This window comes from Astyanax mexicanus, chromosome 2 (genome assembly GCF_023375975.1).
Source record: "Astyanax mexicanus isolate ESR-SI-001 chromosome 2, AstMex3_surface, whole genome shotgun sequence".
Classification (NCBI taxonomy): domain Eukaryota; kingdom Metazoa; phylum Chordata; class Actinopteri; order Characiformes; family Acestrorhamphidae; genus Astyanax; species Astyanax mexicanus.
Window position 1 is genome coordinate 37,910,337 of NC_064409.1, and position 21,085 is coordinate 37,931,421.

A 21,085-nucleotide genomic window follows, 5' to 3' on the forward strand; every position below is an offset into this window, starting at 1 on the left:
ATACAGATTAACCTACAGTTATTCCGCCTAACAGTTCAATCTTTTACACTGTCCCACCTGCTGCTAGTGCCGCAGCGGGGTTAGTTTAGCGCACCAGCCGCGTTTGGTGCTCGGAAATCCGGCTAAAGGCTAAAGAGGAATCAGCTAACCCGCTAAGCTAACAGTAGCTTCACTCATAAGAGATCTATGGCTTTACACGGTCAGGTCTTACATTAAATCAATTACAGGCGAAAACAACTTAAAACAGTGTTAAATGTACTAGTTTCATAAACACCCACAGCAGTGATTTATATTACATTATTTTATGTTATGTTATAACATAATATTATATGTTATATTGTATATAATATATATATATAATTATTATATTATACTATAGTATGCTATATAATATATATAAACTGTAGCGCTGCTGTAGTGTGTTTGGAACGCGGAATGTTGGTGACGTCACTGCTGCTGCTGATGTCATCATCACGCTTAACTGAGGCTCCTCCGTCAGAGCGGATCATTCTGCTGCAGGTCAGGAGAGAGAGAGACGGTCAGATCTGCAGGAACAGAGGAGCTGATGGACGGTAAGTGTGGAACGAGGGGTTAATTAAAGGACAGAGGGGTTAATAATAATAATAATAATAATAATAATAAATATAAGATCAATAGCAATGCTAAATATGAAGGGTTGATTAGAGCAGAAGCAACAGGAAATTGAGGTGAAAAGATGCTTGAAAGAAAAGAGTTGTGAATTAGAGTTTACAGTACTGAACATAATGCTGTATTTTAGGCAGGTTAAATAGAGTGATTTTTTTAATCAGTGTAGACTTTTTCTTTCCTACAGCTGTACAGTTTTTAACCGGCCTGTGTTTTTTTTTTCTACACTTTCCAGATTTAACACAGTCTGACAAGGAGGAAGTAGACCTTTCACCTCTAATGCAGAAACCAGAGGGCACAAAACTGTTTGTCCCTGCAGGATGTTTAGTGCAGTGCTCCCGGAGTAAAGTGGGAGAGGCTGTAAGTATCCAAATAGAAAGTACTCTGAACTTAATTCAGATTTTACATCTATAGTATTTACACCGGCCAAACGGTGAAAAGAGCACTAGTGTTCTTAATTAGATTACATGAACAAGTGTTTAAACAAGTAGGATTGGAACTACTTGCACAGATATTTAATGTATTGTGTGAATATTCTTCTTACAGCTCTATCAAGCTTCACCAGAGTTCAACCTGAAACTGAACCCTCGGAGCTACAACAGCCTGCACGATATACACCTGAGGAAGTTTTTCAACAAACCGGCGAGGAAGAAGCTTCTTATTGACAGGGGCTTGATTACTGAGGATGGACAAGTATATACATTAAATTTACACTTTACATAGTACCCACCTGTATACCGTAGAACCCATATCCTTAGGCCCACTTGTAGCATTTACTGCATGTGATTTTTTTGCCCTTTAGGCACATCCATAATAAAACTAGCCTTTTATTTCAGGTGCTGTGCTCCATTAGGGAGTTCAATCAGTACATAGACTATCTAAAGACTGTCAACTCAGAAAGGGACAAGGCTCTTCAACAACAGGTACATCAGCTTTATTCTTTACTGCATTTGCAATTTAGTGCTATTATATGCCAGTTATATTATATAAGCTGCTACACTGTGTTGCTGATTCAGTAATTGATGATTTATGTTGATAATTAGACTAGATCTGGGATGAACTAATTAGATTGCATGTTAAAAAAGTGTTTGGTACGGTTCTTGTTCTTGCTCATTTAGGAAACACCAGAAATCACCCAGACAAACCCGGAGGAGGAGAAAAAGGAGCAGCGCGTTAAACCAGGCTCAGACATTCAGACACACACATTAGATTCATCTGTACTTACGGTTCAACCTGATGATAACTGTGTGAACAATTTGAGTCTGGATTTATTACAGAGCTCTGAGGAGCTGAAGCTGATAGATCTGGAGGAGGAACAGCAGGAGGAGAGCATTCAGAACAAGGCCGATGCTTCAGTTGAAGTAAGTTTGCAAATACAGTTTCCTACAGATTTAATTACCAGCAACTTCTTTTATATAATAGTTTTATTTTATTTATTTCCAAGAATGATACGTATCATGATACACGAGATATTTATTGATATCAATATTTAAAGCAGGTTAAACAGGAGATTGAGCTTTTAATCAGTGTAGACTTTTCCTTTCCAACAGCTGCACTGTTTTTAACCGGCCTGTGTTTTCCTTTCCACTTTTCAGATGTTCATCAAGAAACAAATTAACATTTCGGGGCTAATGGAGAAACCAAGAGGCACAAAACTGTTTGTGCCTGATGGGTGTTCCATGCAGTACTCCAGGGGTAAAGTTGGAGAGAGTGTAAGTATCTGAATAGAAAGTATTTTAAACTTAATTCAGACGTTCACACCTACAGCTAGTTCTCTCTGGTCCGAATCATCTAAGCAGTGTGTAAAGTTTAGAAGATTATATATTCCAGTGTTTGAGATGGTTCTTGTTGGTAGAGTAATGCTGCTGCAGGTGTGAAACTCACAGATATTAAATGTATTGTGTGAATTCTTCTCACAGCTCTATCAGAGAGACCCTAACATGCAACAGGACCACTGGACAGACAACAACCTGCATGATAAACACCTGAAAAAGTTCTTCAACAAGCCTGGGAGAAGGAAGCAGCTCATTAAACAGGGCTTAATTACTGAGGATGGATATGTACGTAGATTATATTTACACAGCGCTACAATACAGCCTTTTCCCTACTGAACTAAAACACTTCCATGTGTTTTTTTAGAGAGAGGAAGTGGATCCCTGTTTACTATTTAGTTGCACTTTTTATTTTTTAAGCCATTTTTTGTAATTGTCTATTTTTTATTTTCTATAAAGTGATTTTGAATATCACTTTACACAATATATTTTGCCCAACTATACCCACAATGACTTGAGGATGAGGAAATGTCTAAATTCACTTAGTAAGCTAGATTGATTCTCCCTGTATAACACAAGGCTAATGAATGGTTAGCTATCCATTTCGGTCACAGTTTGAGAAATGTAGCACTCACGTCTTTAGGTCCATTTGCAGCATTTATTATGATTATGTGAGGAGTAAAGTGTACATTTTGAAACATTAGCAGTGTTCACAAAATCCACAGTGAGGGCAAATCAGTTTTCCATAATATGAAGCCTTTAATCCACACTTTAAACCCTTCAAGGCCACTTTAGAAGATTCAACAGTATTAATTATCATTTTTTTTCAGGTGCTGTGCTCCCGTAAGGAGTTTCACCAGTACGTCGACTACCAGAAGTCCATCAAACCAAAACAGAATGAGCTGCTTGTTCCAGACGTGGTAAGTCAGCTATTAATATTCTTTACAAAAATGCAGATCCTTAAAACATCTTGAATTTAATTTTAAATTAAATTAAAATACCTTAAATCCAATTACCAAGTATTAAATATGCAGCAAACAGTCAATAAAATTTTTCTTTGATTTCTGTACATCTCCTACTCAGTAGGCTAAAGAGAGTAAAGAGCTGAAGTGCTCTGATATTTATAAAATCTGAATAAAATAATAATTTACTTTTTATCCAGTCAGAACAGTGGGATCTGAACACAGAGTACAACCCTGCTACCCAGTGGGCGGGGTTTAAACGCAAGACTAAATGAATTACCCAAATCTTTAGATGTGTACTAATTACTAAAATCCAATATTGTGTTCATGAAAAATGATACAGTATTGCAGAACAAAATATTTAAATACTTATTTTTTACGATTTATCAACAACTTCTTGCAGAGGGTTTCTCTACAACCTGTGGAGGAAGTTGATACCTGCAGTCCCAGGTTGGAGGTCACCTCACCTGAGACAACAGAAAAACCAATCAATCAAAAATCAATGTCATTTTGCTATCTACATGGTGAGATGTGAGGTGACCTGATTTGCTATGTTTAGCATTTAGCAGATAGATAGCGTTGGAACTTTCTCTATGGAGCTTTTTCCACAGTTTTTAGCTGTATTTCTCTGTCAGTTCTACTAAACCAAAGAGCACTTTCAACGACTGGGCTTTTCCAAATGGAACCTCTGCAAACTAAGCTTTTAGCTTAGCAACCGCTAGCTTCTTTGTGTTTAGCTTCTGGCTACTCTTCTGTGAACAGCAAAGGCAAAGTTTTAGTAATGAGAACTAGCTTAGTCTGGTGGAGCTGTACATTGTGCTGGACCATTTTCTCCAGAATTTGGTGTTGTGATTGACCACACTGTAGCTTCTCTGGATCAAAGACTTCAACTGGTGGTCTAGCATATCGTCACCTTCCTTAAATAACTTTTTTTGCTAAATGTTTTTAGCCTAAATCTCCTCATGATTCTGCATGGCCACCTGTGGTAAAATCTCCTACACCCTCAGTTGCTCAGATCATTTGATTCTAAACTTTTAGGATAATGGCCTATGTCAATAATATAGTATGCTTAAATTAAACTAAAATGCAACTTAAGTTAATTTATTATAACTAAGTCAAGATAAACTATTAATAGCATGCCAAGATGACACTAGGGGTGTGCCATATTGTATCATATGCAATAATATCGGCAACATTTTTAAATTTTGTGAACTATATTATACCCTAAATATCGAGCCATATCACCCACTCCTAATAGTTACCGCGGAAATAACACGAAATATTGTGATATTTGTTTTAAGGCCATATCACCCACCCCCATGACACGACCTTTTTTAAACCAATTTCAACGATTCAGGGATCGTCCCCAAAAGGTAAGTGGTGAGATTTCTTTTGTCTGCATTTTAGTCAGCAACATAGTTCATAAAACTGGCAAAAAATGCTCTACAATTTGTGGCAGTTAAATTGCTTTTCAGTTGGTTCTACTGCTTGGCTGTGTTCACAATTATATAATAATTGTGTAAGAAGTAAATTATGTTAGTTATGGAGGCATAATTAAAATGAGCCAAAAGTATTTTCATATCACTCTATGCTTCCTTTTTTTAAATAAAGGACACAATATATGTACACAATATAACAATGTAAAGGCAATTTTAATAAACTTCAAATAATTCAGACATTCTTTCATCCATACATACATCACTCACAAAACATCAGCGTATCATGTGCCAAAGGCAGCTCTACCACACACGACAGCAAAGACTGAACCTGTCCTCTTGAGCAAGTGCAAGTCTTATGTGCTGTTTGCCATCAGTCAACATTTATTTACAAAACTCATACAAGTTGCTCGTCTTAATCAGATAACAAGGGGACTCTGCTCAGTGCAGAGTTAACCCACTGGCCATATGCCTTAACCTAGTCAAAACAGACAGGATCAAAACTAGCATGGGGTGGGCCCTCAAACTGTTTTTGTTTTTTGATGTTTACCGTACAGGCTTGTAAATTATTCAGTAACCAAATGTTATCTGGGGATAATCATATCTGCCATCTGTGACCACGTTATAATATACAAGTCTAACTCTAAATAAAGCTTAGAATCATTCAATGAACATAACTCTGCAAAGACAAAGAGCCTGGGTCATCATATTAAGATCATAAATACGACTGTAATGGCCTCTGCTTCAAAGGCCATATGGCTAGAGGATGTGCTTTAGAACTACCTAGATGTGCATGAATGTACAGGTCCATCTACAACATGATAAGCCTGCATGAATGCAGGCAAGAGAAGCTGGAAGCCTCCTCTTCCAGAGGAGATTTAAATAGTGCTGTGCACTGCACATGTGAGTGTGTGTGTGTGTGTGTGTGTGTTTGTGTGTGCATGTCATTGGGACTGAATTCAGTGTTAGGCAGAGTCCATTGTTTGGGGAGCACTCTAGCTCTTCCTCATGCTCAAGTCAGTGCTGGAGACGAGCGGTGACAGCGACGTGCTCTCAGACGCTTCTTCTCTCTTCAGCACCAGAAAGGCCTCTCGACTGATCCCCAACAACTCCCGCAGACCTCGGTTCTCCAACTACACAGAGAGAAAAGGACTGTTTAGCAGGCTTATGGCTTGTGTGTACAAATGCTTGTGAGTGTGTACTTGTGTTTGTGAGTAGAAAAACAGAACGTAAAGCCCAATCCTATTTCACCCCTTAGCCTTAGCCCTCCGTTTTGCGAATACATGCCTAGGGGAAGTTGGTCAATTCTTCTTAGGCTGGAAGGGTTGGGGGGATTGTTAGGGCCTATTTATTTAGGGCCATAGTCTACGCGTAGATATGGACAGTACGCCATATCCTGCACTGCAGCTTGATGCCCACTTCTTTAGAAATGTAACAATGTGTCGCGTTGTGATTGGTTTGCTGACAATTTATGCCTTCGCAGTTTAAACTGCATAGCAGTGCAGATGCGAGAAAGCAGCATTATAAATGCGTTCCGCTCTGTAGAGGGCTTTAAGGGCTACCCTTTAAATGGAGATTTTTCAGAGTCACACAAGAGATGAAAATTCACTAGCAAGATGGCGACCCAACTGTCAGAATTTAAAAAATGAATCATGATTCATATTTTAAATAATGGAATTTCCCAGTATTATTGTAAAGGGGAAAGTAATAATAGTGTAGTTTGGTTTCGGTCTGGCAGACATTTTTTACTATATTATATTATCTCAGGGTAGAGAGAGAGAGTGCGAGCGATTGGTCGAGAGACAGAGTCAGCGAGAGAGAAGGAGTGACGGCGTGAATAAGAGCGCAGCAGTGGTGTGTGGACAATTTAAATGATCGCTTTCTTTGCGTGTGTGCACTCTAATGGTTGTTTTTTTGCTGTGCGCTTTTCTTATTTGCCGCATTTCATGCAAAGTATCGAAAACAGGCACCGCATTTTTTTTTTACCTTTTGGTACTGGGTGGTACCGAGACATTTCAGTCGGTGTCTTTTTGGTATTGAATTTCCCAGCCCTATCCATAACAGAGGAATTAAGGAATGGACAATTATAATTAATTGTTGCACCCCTTTCTGACGAGACACAATAACCTAAAGTTAGTTAACCAGCAGCTACGTTGCTGAACTTTGGTATCATGTGCTTAAAAGGGTTGTCCCAATTCTTAGGGGAAGGTTTCACCTCTTCCCCTTGTAGCTAACAACAAGGGATAGGGGTACAAAAGAGAAATAGGATTAGGCCCAGTCATCTAACCTCAAGCTGTTTGATCCGCTCCTCATCTTCACACACTCGGCCTTCATCCACCTCAATGGCCTTCTTCATTACTATAGCCATCTCGTTTATCTTGTCTATGTGTGCCTGCATCTCCTATAAAAGAACACACACATACACAAACATAACATTCATATAACTGTCCAGTAACTTTAACATTGTACACTACAGTTCACAAATTTGGAATACTATAAAATCAGTTTGGTTAAAGATATGTTACGTATTAAATAACTAATATGTCACAACAATAAAAATAAAAAGGTTAAGCGTGTCTAGACTAACAGTGTAAATAATGTTTTTATGACTGAGAGCTAAAGAATTATTTTATAATTAAACTAGTATCCAGAATCCCTCAGATTAGTATTCTGACAAATACAATAACATTTATTGCTCGATAGCTAGTTACACAAATCTTTACAACTTTCCATTTATATTTGGATATATTTATACACCACTAGGCCATTATTACATAAGAAACTATACATAGGCAAAACTCATTTCTAAAAAGAGAATTTAAACAGTGCTGCATGTTACATAACTTTATCAATGTAAAGGGTGCGAGTGTGTTTCTAGAGTACTTACATTAGTGTGCTGTTCTTTTAGCTGTGTTACGATAGCAGGGTCATCCCTCTTGCTGGCCATGAGTAGGCGGAACACCTGCTCTCTGTATTTACTCATGATCAGTTCTAGAGCCGACTGGTGCTCTTCTAAAGAAGTACGCAACTCTACAAACAGAAAAAAGTAAGCGTTAAAAAGGTGAAATATCACCTATATAACACCAAAAACATCAATATAGCAGTGAACAACTCATTTCTATGTTAAGATAAAGTGGAGTACAGTAGTCCTCGGCTAAAATGAAGCCACATCACCTGCACATGTGTGTGTGTGTGTTGTTGTTGTTGTTGTTCTCTGGTCTTTGTGTTCATGTGTGCGTCTTGCCCTTTGAAAACGTAACCCCTTCAGACAAGACAGTGACTGCCCACACATCACTGTACATGCAATACTGCAGAGTGCAGTACAAAATAAAGTCACTTGAAATTCTCTGTTGTGTTTGTCTGTGTTTAGTAGCCACTTTGCTTATTCTGGGCCTTCTGGGCCTCTGAGAGCATATAGAGGGGAAACTTAAACTTAAAGGAAGAGCAAAACACAAATCATTTGTTTTATTGTGAGATGCTGGTGCTCTGATGCAACATCTAGTCTCTTTCCTGGATTTGTTGACCAAATTAAATATTTGTTTAGTTGTGTGTTAGTTATATTTATTATTCTGCACAGAAACTTACCTTTATTTTCCTGCTGGAGTTCCCTTATTTGTCGGTTTTCATGCTGAATGCTCATGACTAGAGTTGATCGTGGTCGATGTCTCGCCACTTGGTTCAGTGCCTCTATTTCCTCCTGATACTAAACAAAGCAGAAAAGAACATTTCTGTTTCAATCGTGTTTTACTTGCCTTGACATACATTTTAAAAATATATCTGAATGTATATATCTGAATGTAAACATTCAGAGAAGTTACACATACACTGTCTGAAGTCAATGACATATCGGCTTCATTGTAAACAACTAACTTGACTAAACAAGAAGAACACAGTACCAACTGTTAAGCATGGTGGTGGAAGCATCATGCTTTGAGGCTGCACAATTTGGAATGAAGAATAGATGATTTCAACTCTAACAAGCTGGTGACCCCAAAAACACATTAAAAGAAGTTGTAGTAGGGGTAGAGCAAGTAAACATTAGGCTTTTGTAAAGGTCTTCCTTGCATCCTGGCAGAATGTGTGCCTGTAACCCATCTATGCAGTTCAGAGCAGTAAGGATTTAGAACCTTGCTCACACGCCCCTCAATAGCTTACCAAATCTGGGTATAATCAATAACTGTGATCTAAATACTGCCTTCACAGCCATGTCTATAACTAATCTATGTGAACTTTAACTCACCTACCACAACTGTGTCTAACACTTCAGGAAGAGCTTCTCGGCAGATATTTCAATTAACGAAGAACAAATACTTTGTTTCATTACTTAAGTATAGATTTTGGCTATCTATTCTTTACTGGAGTAATTCTTTTTCAGTCAACGTTTTACTTCTACTCTTACATTTCCACATAGTTATCTAAACTTTCTACTCCTCACATTTTAAAATAGCCTTATTACTTCTATTTCATTCCATAAAACACTATCCAGATAAATCTCTCCATCCGGATATAGTGAGTTAAATTGTGGTTGGATGAAAACTATAAAAATAAACCATTCTGACAGGTTCTCTACTGGTTTATACGCAAATGCGACATGACCTCCACACGTCATGTTACAATCCAGCAAGAATATAGCAGGCGTATGTAGCCTAATATGAAGATGATCTGTGGAAGAGACACAAGAGAACTTGCATGAAATGTCCTGACTAAGCTTCAATAATTTATTTACATTTTACTAAAATGCATTCATTTTCATTGGGCACATATTGTCACTGAGAATGAAAAACAAGTATCTTCAAAATAGCAACTTTACAGGAGAGAGAAAAAACTTGCAAACTTTCAATGAAAGTCAATGTAAATGAGTTTATTTCTGGTCATTCTTAAGTATTTCTATTGGTCCGTTCATCAAAAAAAAAATTGGCACAGTGTAGGGTACGTTTTTCATTGGCCCAATGATACCATCCAGCCTAGTGCATCCAATATTTTTCAACATTAACTTTTAAAATAACATTATAATCATTATGGCTTTTAGAAAAATGTGTTTGGGTGCACTATAGGCTCCTGTGGTTCGGCCTAAGCTTTTGTCCTTAATGGCATCTTTTTTCCTTTACATTACTTTGACTTTTACACTTTTACTTGAGTAAAAGCTTGAGTTGATACTTCAACTTCTACATTAGTATTTTTAAACCTTGTATTGAATGTGAATACTTTTGATACTTTTTCTTGTCAATTAATGAATTCAATTAATGAATTCAGTTAGTAAACGAGGGTAAGAACCAAAATGTGAAGTGTGGGGTCATCATGACCGGGCTTGAGAACCCTTGTACTAAATTAAGCATTAATTATCATTTCACTCTCATATCTAGCTGAGGAGGATCAGAGAGGGGGGGTTTAGCTGTATTAAGCTGTGTATACCTGCTTCATAGCCTCCACCCGTTTGTTCAGCAGGGTGGTCTGCTCGATGAGGATCTCTGCAGCATTATCGTGGTCTCGAAGCCTCTCCACCAGAGACCTGGCGTCTGACAGCACCTTCTCCAGAGAGCAAGCCATTCCTGAGGACACCACAGCAAGGTTATCATATAATCATACCAACAACAACATAACTATACCAGCAGGAGCTCAAAACCAGGAGACACAGCAGCTTCAGGGTTCACACAGGGAACACTGAGCAGCGGTCAGTGGGGCTGTAGCCCGCTGACTCTCTATCTAACCTAATGTTAACTAAGTAATGAACCCTGATCAGCAGATAATACAGTCCGACAGTTCAGTTAGCTCAGTAGTCAGTCAGATAGCTAACCCTCTGTTAGCTACACAACATTAGCTATTAACTAGCTATGAATGTTGAGATCCAGTACAGAACTGAGCTGAGATATACTGTGAACTGCATTACAACTGCGATATCACTGCGATAGACATAAATAAAATACATACCCTGCAACCAGAAACACGGTCTAAATATCAGCTAGTTCAGTTTCTTCGCTTTAGTTTAGCTACACTTCCTGTGATTGCATCTCCAATGTCGGAATAGCAAAGCATTCTGGGTAACGTAGGCTGTTTTAGTCACTCATGTGATGCCACAGAGGACCACTGGGGGGCGGCTGTGTGTAAATGATTAAACCCTTATTATATACAGTCTCACTGGTTCAACTCATAGCAAACTCAGCTCTGAAATAAATACAGTAAGAGACCACTTAAAAATGATGAGTTTCTTTGATTTTACCAAATTGCAAACCTTTGGAATATAATCAAGAAGAAGATGGATGATCACAAGCCATCAAACCAAGCAGAAATGCTTGAATTTTTGCACCAGGTGTGGCATAAAGTTATCCAAAAGCAGTGTCTAAGACTGGTGGGGGAGAACATGCCAAAATGCATGAAAACTGTGATTAAAACCCAGAGTTATTCCACCAAATATTGATTTCTGTACTTAAATCTTTATGAATATGAACTTGTTTTCTTTGTATTATTTGAGGTCTGAAAGCTCTGCATTTTTGTTATTAAAGCCATTTCTCATTTTCTGCAAATGAATGCTCTAAATGATTTTTTTTATTTGGAATTTGTGTGAGGCCTGCAGTCTATGGATGTTTTTGTGGGGTCTTTTGTGACCTCTTGGATGAGTTGTCGCTGCACTCTTGGGGTAATTTTAGTTGTCAGACACTCCTGGGAAGATTCGCCACTGTTCCATGTTTTTGCTATTTGTGATTCCCAAAACTGTAGAAATGGCTTTATAACCTTTTCTAGACTGATAGATCTTAATTAATTTCTTTCTCATTTGTTCCTTAATTTCTTTGGATATTGGTATGATGTCTAGCTTTGGAGTATCTTTTGGTCTACTTTGCTTTGTAAGGCAGGTTCTATTTAAGTGATTTCTCGATTGAGATCAGGTGTGGCATTAATTAGGCCTCGATGTTTACTTGTTACTTGTTTTGTTTACTTGGGTTGTCTTTGATTATTATTTGAATTACTTTGATAATTTAAAACATTTAAGAGTGACAAAACTGCAAAAAATGAGAAATCATGAAGAGGGCAAATACTTTTTTACACTACTGCAACCAGTCTGTTCTTTAGAAAACAACTAAGCTTTAAAATTCATCATTTTACTCAAGAAGTGCATCTAAAAGTACAGGTGCTGGTCAACGAATTAGAATAATTTGAAATAGTGCAATCATGAAATTCTTTGAATGCATTTTTTGTGCAGAAAGCAAATCAGGTGTTCACCGCACCTGTCCTACTCGTTAGACTACTCACAGAACTCGTTACCTGGAAAAAAATTTGCTCAGCTGAGCTTTCCAAAAGGCCCATTTAGGCCATTTAACTGTGACACTGTTGTTTTACTGAATTAGAATAATGGAGAAACCGTTTCATTGAATTAGAATAAATGCTCGAATTTTTGTTTTCTGTGAAGAGTGTTCACTGTGCAGTATAAAGTCAGGGTTGAGTAGAATTTCTAAGTTGTAAAATCAATCATGGGTAAGCAGCGCGACCTCTCAACCGGAATAGTGGCTCAAATTCAAGCCCTTCGCCAACAAGGCTTGACCCAAACTAAAATTGCTGAGCAGCTCGGCATCAGCCAGTCTTCCGTCTGCAAAGCTCTCAAGAAAAACTGCAGCAAGCGCACCAACTGTTCCGGCGTCCGAAAAACTTCTGCTCGCGACAACAAGCAGCTGAGAAAGATCGCAGTCAGCAATCGGTTCAAGTCCACTTCCGAGCTCACCGACTTGTGGACCAAGCAGACCGGCGCTGACGTCTCCAGATCAACCACTTACCGTCGTCTGCGCGAACTCGCCTTCAAATCTCGCGTTCCAGCAGTAAAACTGATGCTGAACAAGAAACAAATGGAGAAACGGCTGAAGTGGGCCAAAGAACACGGCGAGTGGACTGCTGAAGACTGGCAGAAAGTGGTCTTCAGTGACGAATCACGCTTCTGCATCTCCTTCGGTGACCAAGGTCCTCGTGTCTGGCGTCGTGGTGGCGAAACCTACAACCACGAGTGCGTGAAAAGATCCGTCAAGTTTCCCCAGAGCGTTATGGTCTGGGGATGCATGTCCGCTCGAGGTGTAGGGAAACTCTGCTTCCTCAAGAAGACTGTCAATGCTGCCGTATATCAAGATGTTCTGGAAACGTTCCTGATTCCGACTGTTGAGGAACAGTTCGGCGAAGAAGACTTCATATTTCAACAGGATCTTGCACCGGCTCATGCGGCAAAGTTGACCAAAGATTGGTTCACTAAAAAACAGCTTGAAGTTTTGGCATGGCCGGCCAACTCGCCTGACCTCAATGTCATTGAAAACCTTTGGGCCATCGTCAAGCGGAAAATTCACGACAGAAAGCCTACTACGCTGGACCAACTGAAGCAGAACATCGCCACTGCCTGGGAAGCTGTGAGTGCGGAAACTTGCGACAAGCTGGTCAAATCGATGCCGCGGAGACTTCAGGCAGTCATACAAGCCAAGGGGGCAGCCACAAAATACTGAGAAAGTGATGATTGTAATTATAATAAAAATTATTCTAATTCAATGAAACGGTTTCTCCATTATTCTAATTCAATAAAACAACAGTGTCACAGTTAAATGGCCTAAATGGGCCTTTTGGAAAGCTCAGCTGAGCAAATTTTTTTCCAGGTAACGAGTTCTGTGATTAGTCTAACGAGTAGGACAGGTGCGGTGAACACCTGATTTGCTTTCTGCACAAAAAATGCATTCAAAGAATTTCATGATTGCACTATTTCAAATTATTCTAATTCGTTGACCAGCACCTGTAGACAATCATGAGACTACCCCACAGCAAAAAACACATAGCTAACAATATCACACTGCACAGAGTGAGTGTGTGGTGCTTTGCTTAAAACACTTTTTTGGTTGGCTCAATAGTGTGTAAGAAATGGTTCTAAAACCTCCAGTTTGACCCAGTTTAAAATAGGAATAATACATTCTGTAACATGGATCTTTATTACAGACTCAGTGTTGGAGGAGCTGTGGGTGTAGTCCACTGAATGACCCTGATCGGGATAATCAGATTTGAGCTGTACGTAAACAAATCCTCCCCTAATTATGACACTCCTGACACAGTTAAATCTCTACAGAACAGTCTTTCTGTAATCTTCCATTCTCTAGTTAACACAGTCATTGCCATCTGAGAGCCTCCATTACCCCTGTTTAACCATTATCAGCACTCAAATAAATATGAAAATTTCCTAGTTAAACTCATGTTGCTTGTAAAAAAAATGTAGATTTTTCTCATTAATTCTAAAGAATAGTGTTTGGTTTGCTGTTACGTATTCTGCCTTAAGCTAAATGGGCCTCTTGTTCCAATGATTTGTTCTGCTTAGAGCAATTAAGAAGGACTAAGAGTGCAGAAATGTGTTAAGCTGCTTTTTAAAGCTGCTTTTAAAACACGGCCTCATAGATAGATTGCATGTCTAAAACAAGAGAAAGGGTGAAACTCTTAACCATTACTCACTGCTACTCTTTACAGAAGAACTGCACTGGATGTAATAGAAGTGTATTTTATACAGACTTTTGAAAAACGTAAAGCATACAGTCTATTTGCTTGACTAGGGTACATGCTGTAGAAAACATCTCTGTTCAGAAACAGCAGATCCTGTCACATCTAATCAGATCATTGCAATTTGTGTGTGCTGGAAGTGTACTGTACAATATCAGACAATAAAACAAGTCAGAAAGGAGGGTTGGACGATATGGAAAAACAATATTGTATCATTATATTTAAAGACATTTTCAAAATACATTATTATTATTATTATCATAATTTCACATGCAAACAAAATGCATTAGTAGTGGCAACCCTCCTTGTGTTGGGCATCACTAGTGATATGAGAAGTCCAAAAGAGTGGGTTGGGTAATTGGTCTTGTAAATTAGTGAGAAAATGGGATTAAAAAAACATCACTACTCTGTAATCAAATGTTCAGATGGTAAATGTTCTTTCAGCACTGTTGATGCTAAAAGTAATTTTGATTGCCTAGTTCTAGTGTGAATAGTGAAGTGACCTATGTGTCCTAATTTCCAAAAGGTTTAGATTAAGAGGCAGTGAGGGCCATGACAAAACCTTCTGCTTGCATCTTTTGTGGTAATGCATTTTGGATGTTGAGACCATGCTGTGTTTAGCATCATGAATCAGGTTTATTTTATAGTTCTTGTGTGCTGAATTGTCTCATGTCGATGCAAGAACATTTATCTTAATTACATTACAAATATTACAAGGTTAAAAATACTTTGCTCTCCTTTTATAGCATTATCCAGCTTTGTGGGCATCTAGGCAGCTGCTTAGAGGGGCCCATGGCTGCTGATTTTAGGGAAGATTTGAGTCAACAAATGTATACAAAAATTTGGATTGTTGTTATTTTTCCTATCAATGGCTGTGAACTGACTTAAATTTTCAAACCATTGTAAAAGTTATTTAGGAGCTTAAATGTCTTGGGTACTCAAACACTTGCCTGGTGTTTTTTCTTTTTTCCACTCTATAAAATTGCACAAAACAAAAATAATACACTAATCTCTGAAACAAATCATTTGGATACCATTGCATTTGCAAAAATGGATGACAGTAACCACAGCAATAAATAAATAAAAACATAGGACATGTGTGACAAATTATTAATGAATTGCTACATCCTTAAAGATGGTGGACTTTGATCAGTTTGCAGGTCACAGACTGAAGGACAGATGAAAGAATTGAGGAGGCAGCAATTAAAGATATGAGATCCAGCTACGGTCTCATGAGGTTACCAGGCAGAAGTGTCTTCAGAGGCTCTTTTCCTTTGCATCCCTTCCTGTCTTTGCTTTGCTTCTGAAAACACTTCTAATGCAACATTTATGATCTCTTATGGATTCTGTTCTGCATGCTATAAGTTAATTAGTGTTGCTCAGTCAGACAGTTGAAATTGTTTGTGAACTCATATTCATACTTTAAACTGGATAATAAACAGCAATAAATAGACTTTAGAATAGATTTTATTGGCAATGTTCATGTTAAGATTTCCATTCCTCAGCAAGTATGCTGTTATCCTAACCAGTGATTGTGTTTCTTTTAGTGCTGTCAGTGTTAGCATGTAACACATGTAATAAATTTGGAAAAAATAAAATGCTCCAGATTTGTCCCTTTTAAAATTTTAAAATAAATTCATGATTAATCATATAACAACACATTTTATGAGATGAATAATTTAAATATAATTCCATTTTGCTGATCTAACATTGATTATTTTATTTGCATTTAAATATTAATTATTAAGATTTTATATATTAAGCAGCAAAAAGAAATTGTTGTGATTATTATTTTTTTTTAATTAATTGACATCAGTAAACTTTGCACATTTTGGTCAGAGGATGTGTACTATAATATTGCTGTCAACAGTATTACAGAAAAAGGCAAAAGTTAATATAAAAAGATTTTTTGTCTAGCCTGCATTTACATGATGTAAAGGGTAACTTCAGGACTGTGTGAAAAAATGTTAAAAAAAATAAAATAATTAAAATGAAAATGGAGATGCAGTTTTTTAAACAGCAACAGTATGTGGTGTGAAGTCATTTACAAATGGCTTTGGGGGGCTTGCTGTTCATTTCATTTTTGCAGGGGTGGGCCTGTGAATGGCTAAGGGGCCCCTTTGGGAGTTAAGTGGGCAGTGTACAAAGTGAGGGGTGTTTCGGTGGGAAGTCGATGGGAGCTGAGAGGCCTGTGGACAGATAACATTGTTACCTTATTTATAGTTGTATACTATTGAATGTTTTTGTGGTGATCCTTTACTGCATTCAAAAGAGAAAGCAGATGTTACTATCATGGTAATTTCACTTGATTTACCTTTATAAGTAACACCACAGCAACCACCTGGGAGATCATGGCAACATCATAGCAAACATCCATCATTTAGTTAACAACACCACAGCACCTGTTTTTGCTTCAGTTGACTCAATTCTTGGTTCTTTGTACTTTGACCTATTACTTTATCATTAATCCTTGATGCATAGTTGTGCATTTGTACTGTGCAAGTTATGAGAATACTTATGTTGTAAGTACTTTAAAAACTCAATAAACAAAGCTTTAAATATAGTCTGAATTAGCACTGGTCACTTGTAGCAGGTTTAGGGGATATTTCTATGTTTTTAAATGTGTGTTTTCTCCTCTCTGTTTCCTTGACTTCTCATGTTTACCCTCATTACTCACTCTCTCCTTTTCCGCGAGCTCCGCCCTCGCGCGTCCCTCCGCTCTGTGTTTCCCGCCTCGCTCAGTGGAGAGCTCGTGGCCGCGCTGTGATTGGTCGGTTCGAACAACATTCCCAGCTCAACTGAATTTTCCACGCGATTCTGTTACACACCCGTATTGGAGAAACGCCCCGCCTTCCTGCACTTGGATTGGCTGGCAGTACAGCGGCTCTGATTGGTGTCGCTGTGGACTGAATGGGAGTAGGGGCGCGTCTATGGACTACTAGCCAATCACTACACATGAGGCGGGGTCTGTCGGAATACGGGCGGGTAATGAAGGAGGATTCAGCCCACGCTGAGTTTGTGGACGGCAGGGGGAAAGTTTGGGGTGAGTGCTGAGCTGATGTCTGTCCACGCCGAGCTCCATCATAACAGCGAGGCGACCGGAGAGGATTCCGCCCAGTGAACAGAGCAGCCTCGGGCTGAGTTATCCGCGCGGGTCGCTCCTGAACACCGATGTGTGACTGCGGTAAGTGAGCGTGCTGTTCCTGAGGACGAGCTCTGCCTCAATACATGAGAAACCCACGATTATCACTGACTTCTGCTGGATCAGTTCACCACTGAGCTGGGGAATGCTGCTCTGAGATGCCATGACTAATGCATGACTCGCTCTCTGACCAGCTGGAGAATAACTCTGGAAAATATAATGATAAAGAAGTTTGAGCTTGTAGTATTTATTGCTTCTCATGCAGACAAATCTAACACATTCTGTTTAAACGGTTATAGGGGTGTGCCGTATCGTATCGTACGCAATAATATCGCCGCTATTCTTAAATCGTGAACGATATTATACCCTGACATATCGTGCCATATCACCCACCCCTAATTATCACATCAGGCTATTTACTTGTTTTTACTAGAAACAGATTATATCTGTCCAGTGTAATTTATTTTACTTTAATCCTGGATATATGGATATTTACTTCTGTTACAAATCTGATAAAATTCCTGTATTTTAAAATATCTCAGTTAGGGGTGTGCCATATCATATTGTATGCAATACTACAATGTAATTTTCGTTTTGTTGCGGTAGTGTATTCTTGATTTTTTTTATTTAGTATTTATTCATATTATGCCAAGAGTATTGTTATCCTGAAAATACCATGAAATATCGTGGTATTATTTAAGGGTCATATCACCCAGCCCTAAATTGTTCAACACGACTTTTAACTTGGCTTGGTTAGCTAATGCCAAGTGGTTATTTAGCTATAAACAGTTAAAATGTTAACCTGCAGTCCCAGAGAAAGCTAAATTACTTAGCTAAGTTAGTAAACCTAGCTAACTATGTTAGTTATTTAGCTCTTTAACAGTGTCGTTATCTTAAATACAGTGTTTACACATTTTTTCAAAGCACATTTATCACGTTTAACTGACGAGCAGCGTTTCTCAGTTTGGTGAAGTACATAAACACTAGGTTATCATAAATCCTAGTTAACTACAACCACAGGACGAGGCTGAAGTTGGTTTGATATTCGCAGCTCCAGATTCGTTTGGCTCGATATTCGCAGCCTCGTATTCCCCGGCTGAAGTTGGTTTGATATTCGCAGCTGCCGCTTCACTGAACCACCGTGAACTAAAGGGAGCGTTCACCAACACCCGCTGTTTATATTAAACACCTCACAGATCAACACTGAAGGAGATAGAATGAAGAAAAGCAGTACAGCTGTTAATGAACAATGTAAATATACAATATCGTATTAAATGTAATTTTGTATATTGTAAAATATTTATTTAATTACTGAATTTATAATTATATATTACAATAAATAATTAAATATATATTTAATAAAATTATATTTTAAAAGCCATTGCGCTCAAAAAATATGAGGCAGATGTTCAAGTGTGATTTTGAAGAACTTTTTCATGTTGGGCCAGAACAAATACACATGATCTGAAGAGTACTAGTCTTCTACTTTAAGAAAAACCTGGAATTAGCCTGGCCCGAGCTGATTTTATACTTTAAAATGAACTGGCAAACTTTGAAAGACTTTTTCATCTTGGGCCAGAACACATACACATCAGATGAAGAGAACTACTCTCCCACTTTGAGGAAAACCTGGAATTAGCCTGGCCCGAGCTGATTTTATACTTTAAAATTAACTGGCAACATAACATACCAATGCATAATGCACAATTTTTTTTATGTAAAGCTGATGTTCTAGTGTAATTTTGAAGGACTTTTTCATCTTGGGCCAGACCAAATACACATGATCTGAAGAGTACTAGTCTTATACTTTAAGAAAAACCTGGAAATAGCCTGGCCCAAGCTGATTTTATACTTTAAAATGAACTGGCAACATGGAATACCGATCCATAAAGCACAATTTTTCTTTATGTAAAGCTGATGTTCCAGTGTGATTTTGAAGGGCTTTTTCATCTTGGGCCAGACCAAATACACATGATCTGAAGAGTACTAGTCTTATACTTTAAGAAAAACCTGGAATTAGCCTGGACCAAGCTGATTTTATACTTTAAAATTAACTGGCAACATGGCCTACCGATCCATAATGCACAAAAAAATTGAATATAAAGCTGATGTTCTAGTGTGATTTTGAAGGACTTTTTAATCTTGGGCCAGAACAAATACACATGATCTGAAGAGTACTAGTCTTATACTTTAAGAAAAACCTGGAAATAGCCTGGACCAAGCTGATTTTATACTTTAAAATGAACTGGCAACATAGCATACCGATCCATAATGCACAATTTTTTTTATGTAAAGCTGATGTTCCAGTGTGATTTTGAAGGACTTTTTCATATTGGGCCAGACCAAATACACATGATCTAAAGAGTACTAGTCTTCTACTTTAGGGAAAGCCTGGAATTAGCCTGGCCCAAGCTGATTTTATACTTTAAAATGAACTGGCAACATGGCCTACCGATCCATAATGCACAAAAAAATTAAATATAAAGCTGATGTTCTAGTGTGATTTTGAAGGATTTTTTAATCTTGGGCCAGACCAAATACACATGATCTGAAGAGAACTAGTCTTCTACTTTAAGGAAAACCTGGAATTAGCCTGGACCAAGCTGATTTTATACTTTAAAATTAACTGGCAACATGGCCTACCGATCCATAATGCACAAAAAAATTGAATATAAAGCTGATGTTCTAGTGTGATTTTGAAGGACTTTTTAATCTTGGGCCAGAACAAATACACATGATCTGAAGAGTACTAGTCTTATACTTTAAGAAAAACCTGGAAATAGCCTGGACCAAGCTGATTTTATACTTTAAAATGAACTGGCCACATAGCATACCGATCCATAATGCACAATTTTTTTTATGTAAAGCTGATGTTCCAGTGTGATTTTGAAGGACTTTTTCATATTGGGCCAGACCAAATACACATGATCTAAAGAGTACTAGTCTTCTACTTTAGGGAAAGCCTGGAATTAGCCTGGCCCAAGCTGATTTTATACTTTAAAATGAACTGGCAACATGGCCTACCGATCCATAATGCACAAAAAAATTAAATATAAAGCTGATGTTCTAGTGTGATTTTGAAGGATTTTTTAATCTTGGGCCAGACCAAATACACATGATCTAAAGAGTACTAGTCTTCTACTTTAAGGAAAACCTGGAATTAGCCTGGCCCAAGCTGATTTTATACTTTAAAATGAACTGGCAACATGGTATAACGACCCATAATGCACAATTTTTTTTATGTAAAGCTGATGTTCTAGTGTGATTTTGAAGGACTTTTTAATCTTGGGCCAGACCAAATACACATGATCTAAAGAGTACTAGTCTTCTACTTTAAGGAAAACCTGGAAATAGCCTGGCCCGAGCTGATTTTATACTTTAAAATGAATTGGCAACATGGTATAACGAGCCATTTTGCACAAAAAGCCACTGTTCCAGTACAATTTTGAAGATTTTTTTAATCTTGGGCCAGAATACATACACATGATCTAAAGAGTACTAGTCTTCTACTTTAAGGAAAACCTGGAAATAGCCTGGCCCAAGCTGATTTTATACTTTAAAATGAACTGGCAACATGGAATACCGATCCATAATGCACAAAAAAATTTAATATAAAGCTGATGTTCT

The 21,085-nt window shown here is 38.0% G+C and overlaps 3 protein-coding genes across 3 annotated transcripts in view; 2 read left to right on the top strand and 1 right to left on the bottom strand.

Moving 5' to 3' along the window:
• The first annotated feature begins 481 nt into the window (after positions 1 to 481).
• On the top strand, positions 482 to 3,914 carry LOC103032172 (fibrous sheath-interacting protein 2). The gene is made up of 9 exons (XM_049475054.1): positions 482 to 572; positions 881 to 1,005; positions 1,192 to 1,338; positions 1,482 to 1,568; positions 1,764 to 2,006; positions 2,241 to 2,357; positions 2,565 to 2,705; positions 3,248 to 3,337; positions 3,783 to 3,914. Exons 1-9 carry the CDS (start codon positions 566 to 568, stop codon positions 3,912 to 3,914), a joined length of 1,089 nt encoding a protein of 362 aa, XP_049331011.1. The 5' UTR covers positions 482 to 565.
• A 1,098-nt stretch (positions 3,915 to 5,012) lies between these two features.
• Positions 5,013 to 10,852, bottom strand: fgfr1op2 (FGFR1 oncogene partner 2). Its single transcript, XM_007233678.4, has 6 exons — positions 10,744 to 10,852; positions 10,228 to 10,364; positions 8,401 to 8,518; positions 7,703 to 7,845; positions 7,103 to 7,216; positions 5,013 to 5,948 (listed from the first exon to the last, which is right to left on the bottom strand). Exons 2-6 carry the CDS (start codon positions 10,360 to 10,362, stop codon positions 5,811 to 5,813), a joined length of 648 nt encoding a protein of 215 aa, XP_007233740.1. The 5' UTR covers positions 10,363 to 10,364; positions 10,744 to 10,852; the 3' UTR covers positions 5,013 to 5,810.
• A 6,475-nt stretch (positions 10,853 to 17,327) lies between these two features.
• gas2l3 (growth arrest-specific 2 like 3) overlaps positions 17,328 to 21,085 on the top strand; it is a 42,221-nt gene continuing 38,463 nt past the window's right edge. The window contains exon 1 of the mRNA XM_022671705.2: positions 17,328 to 17,500. The gene's annotated coding sequence lies outside the window, so the exon portion shown is untranslated. The remainder of the gene's footprint in view (positions 17,501 to 21,085) is intronic.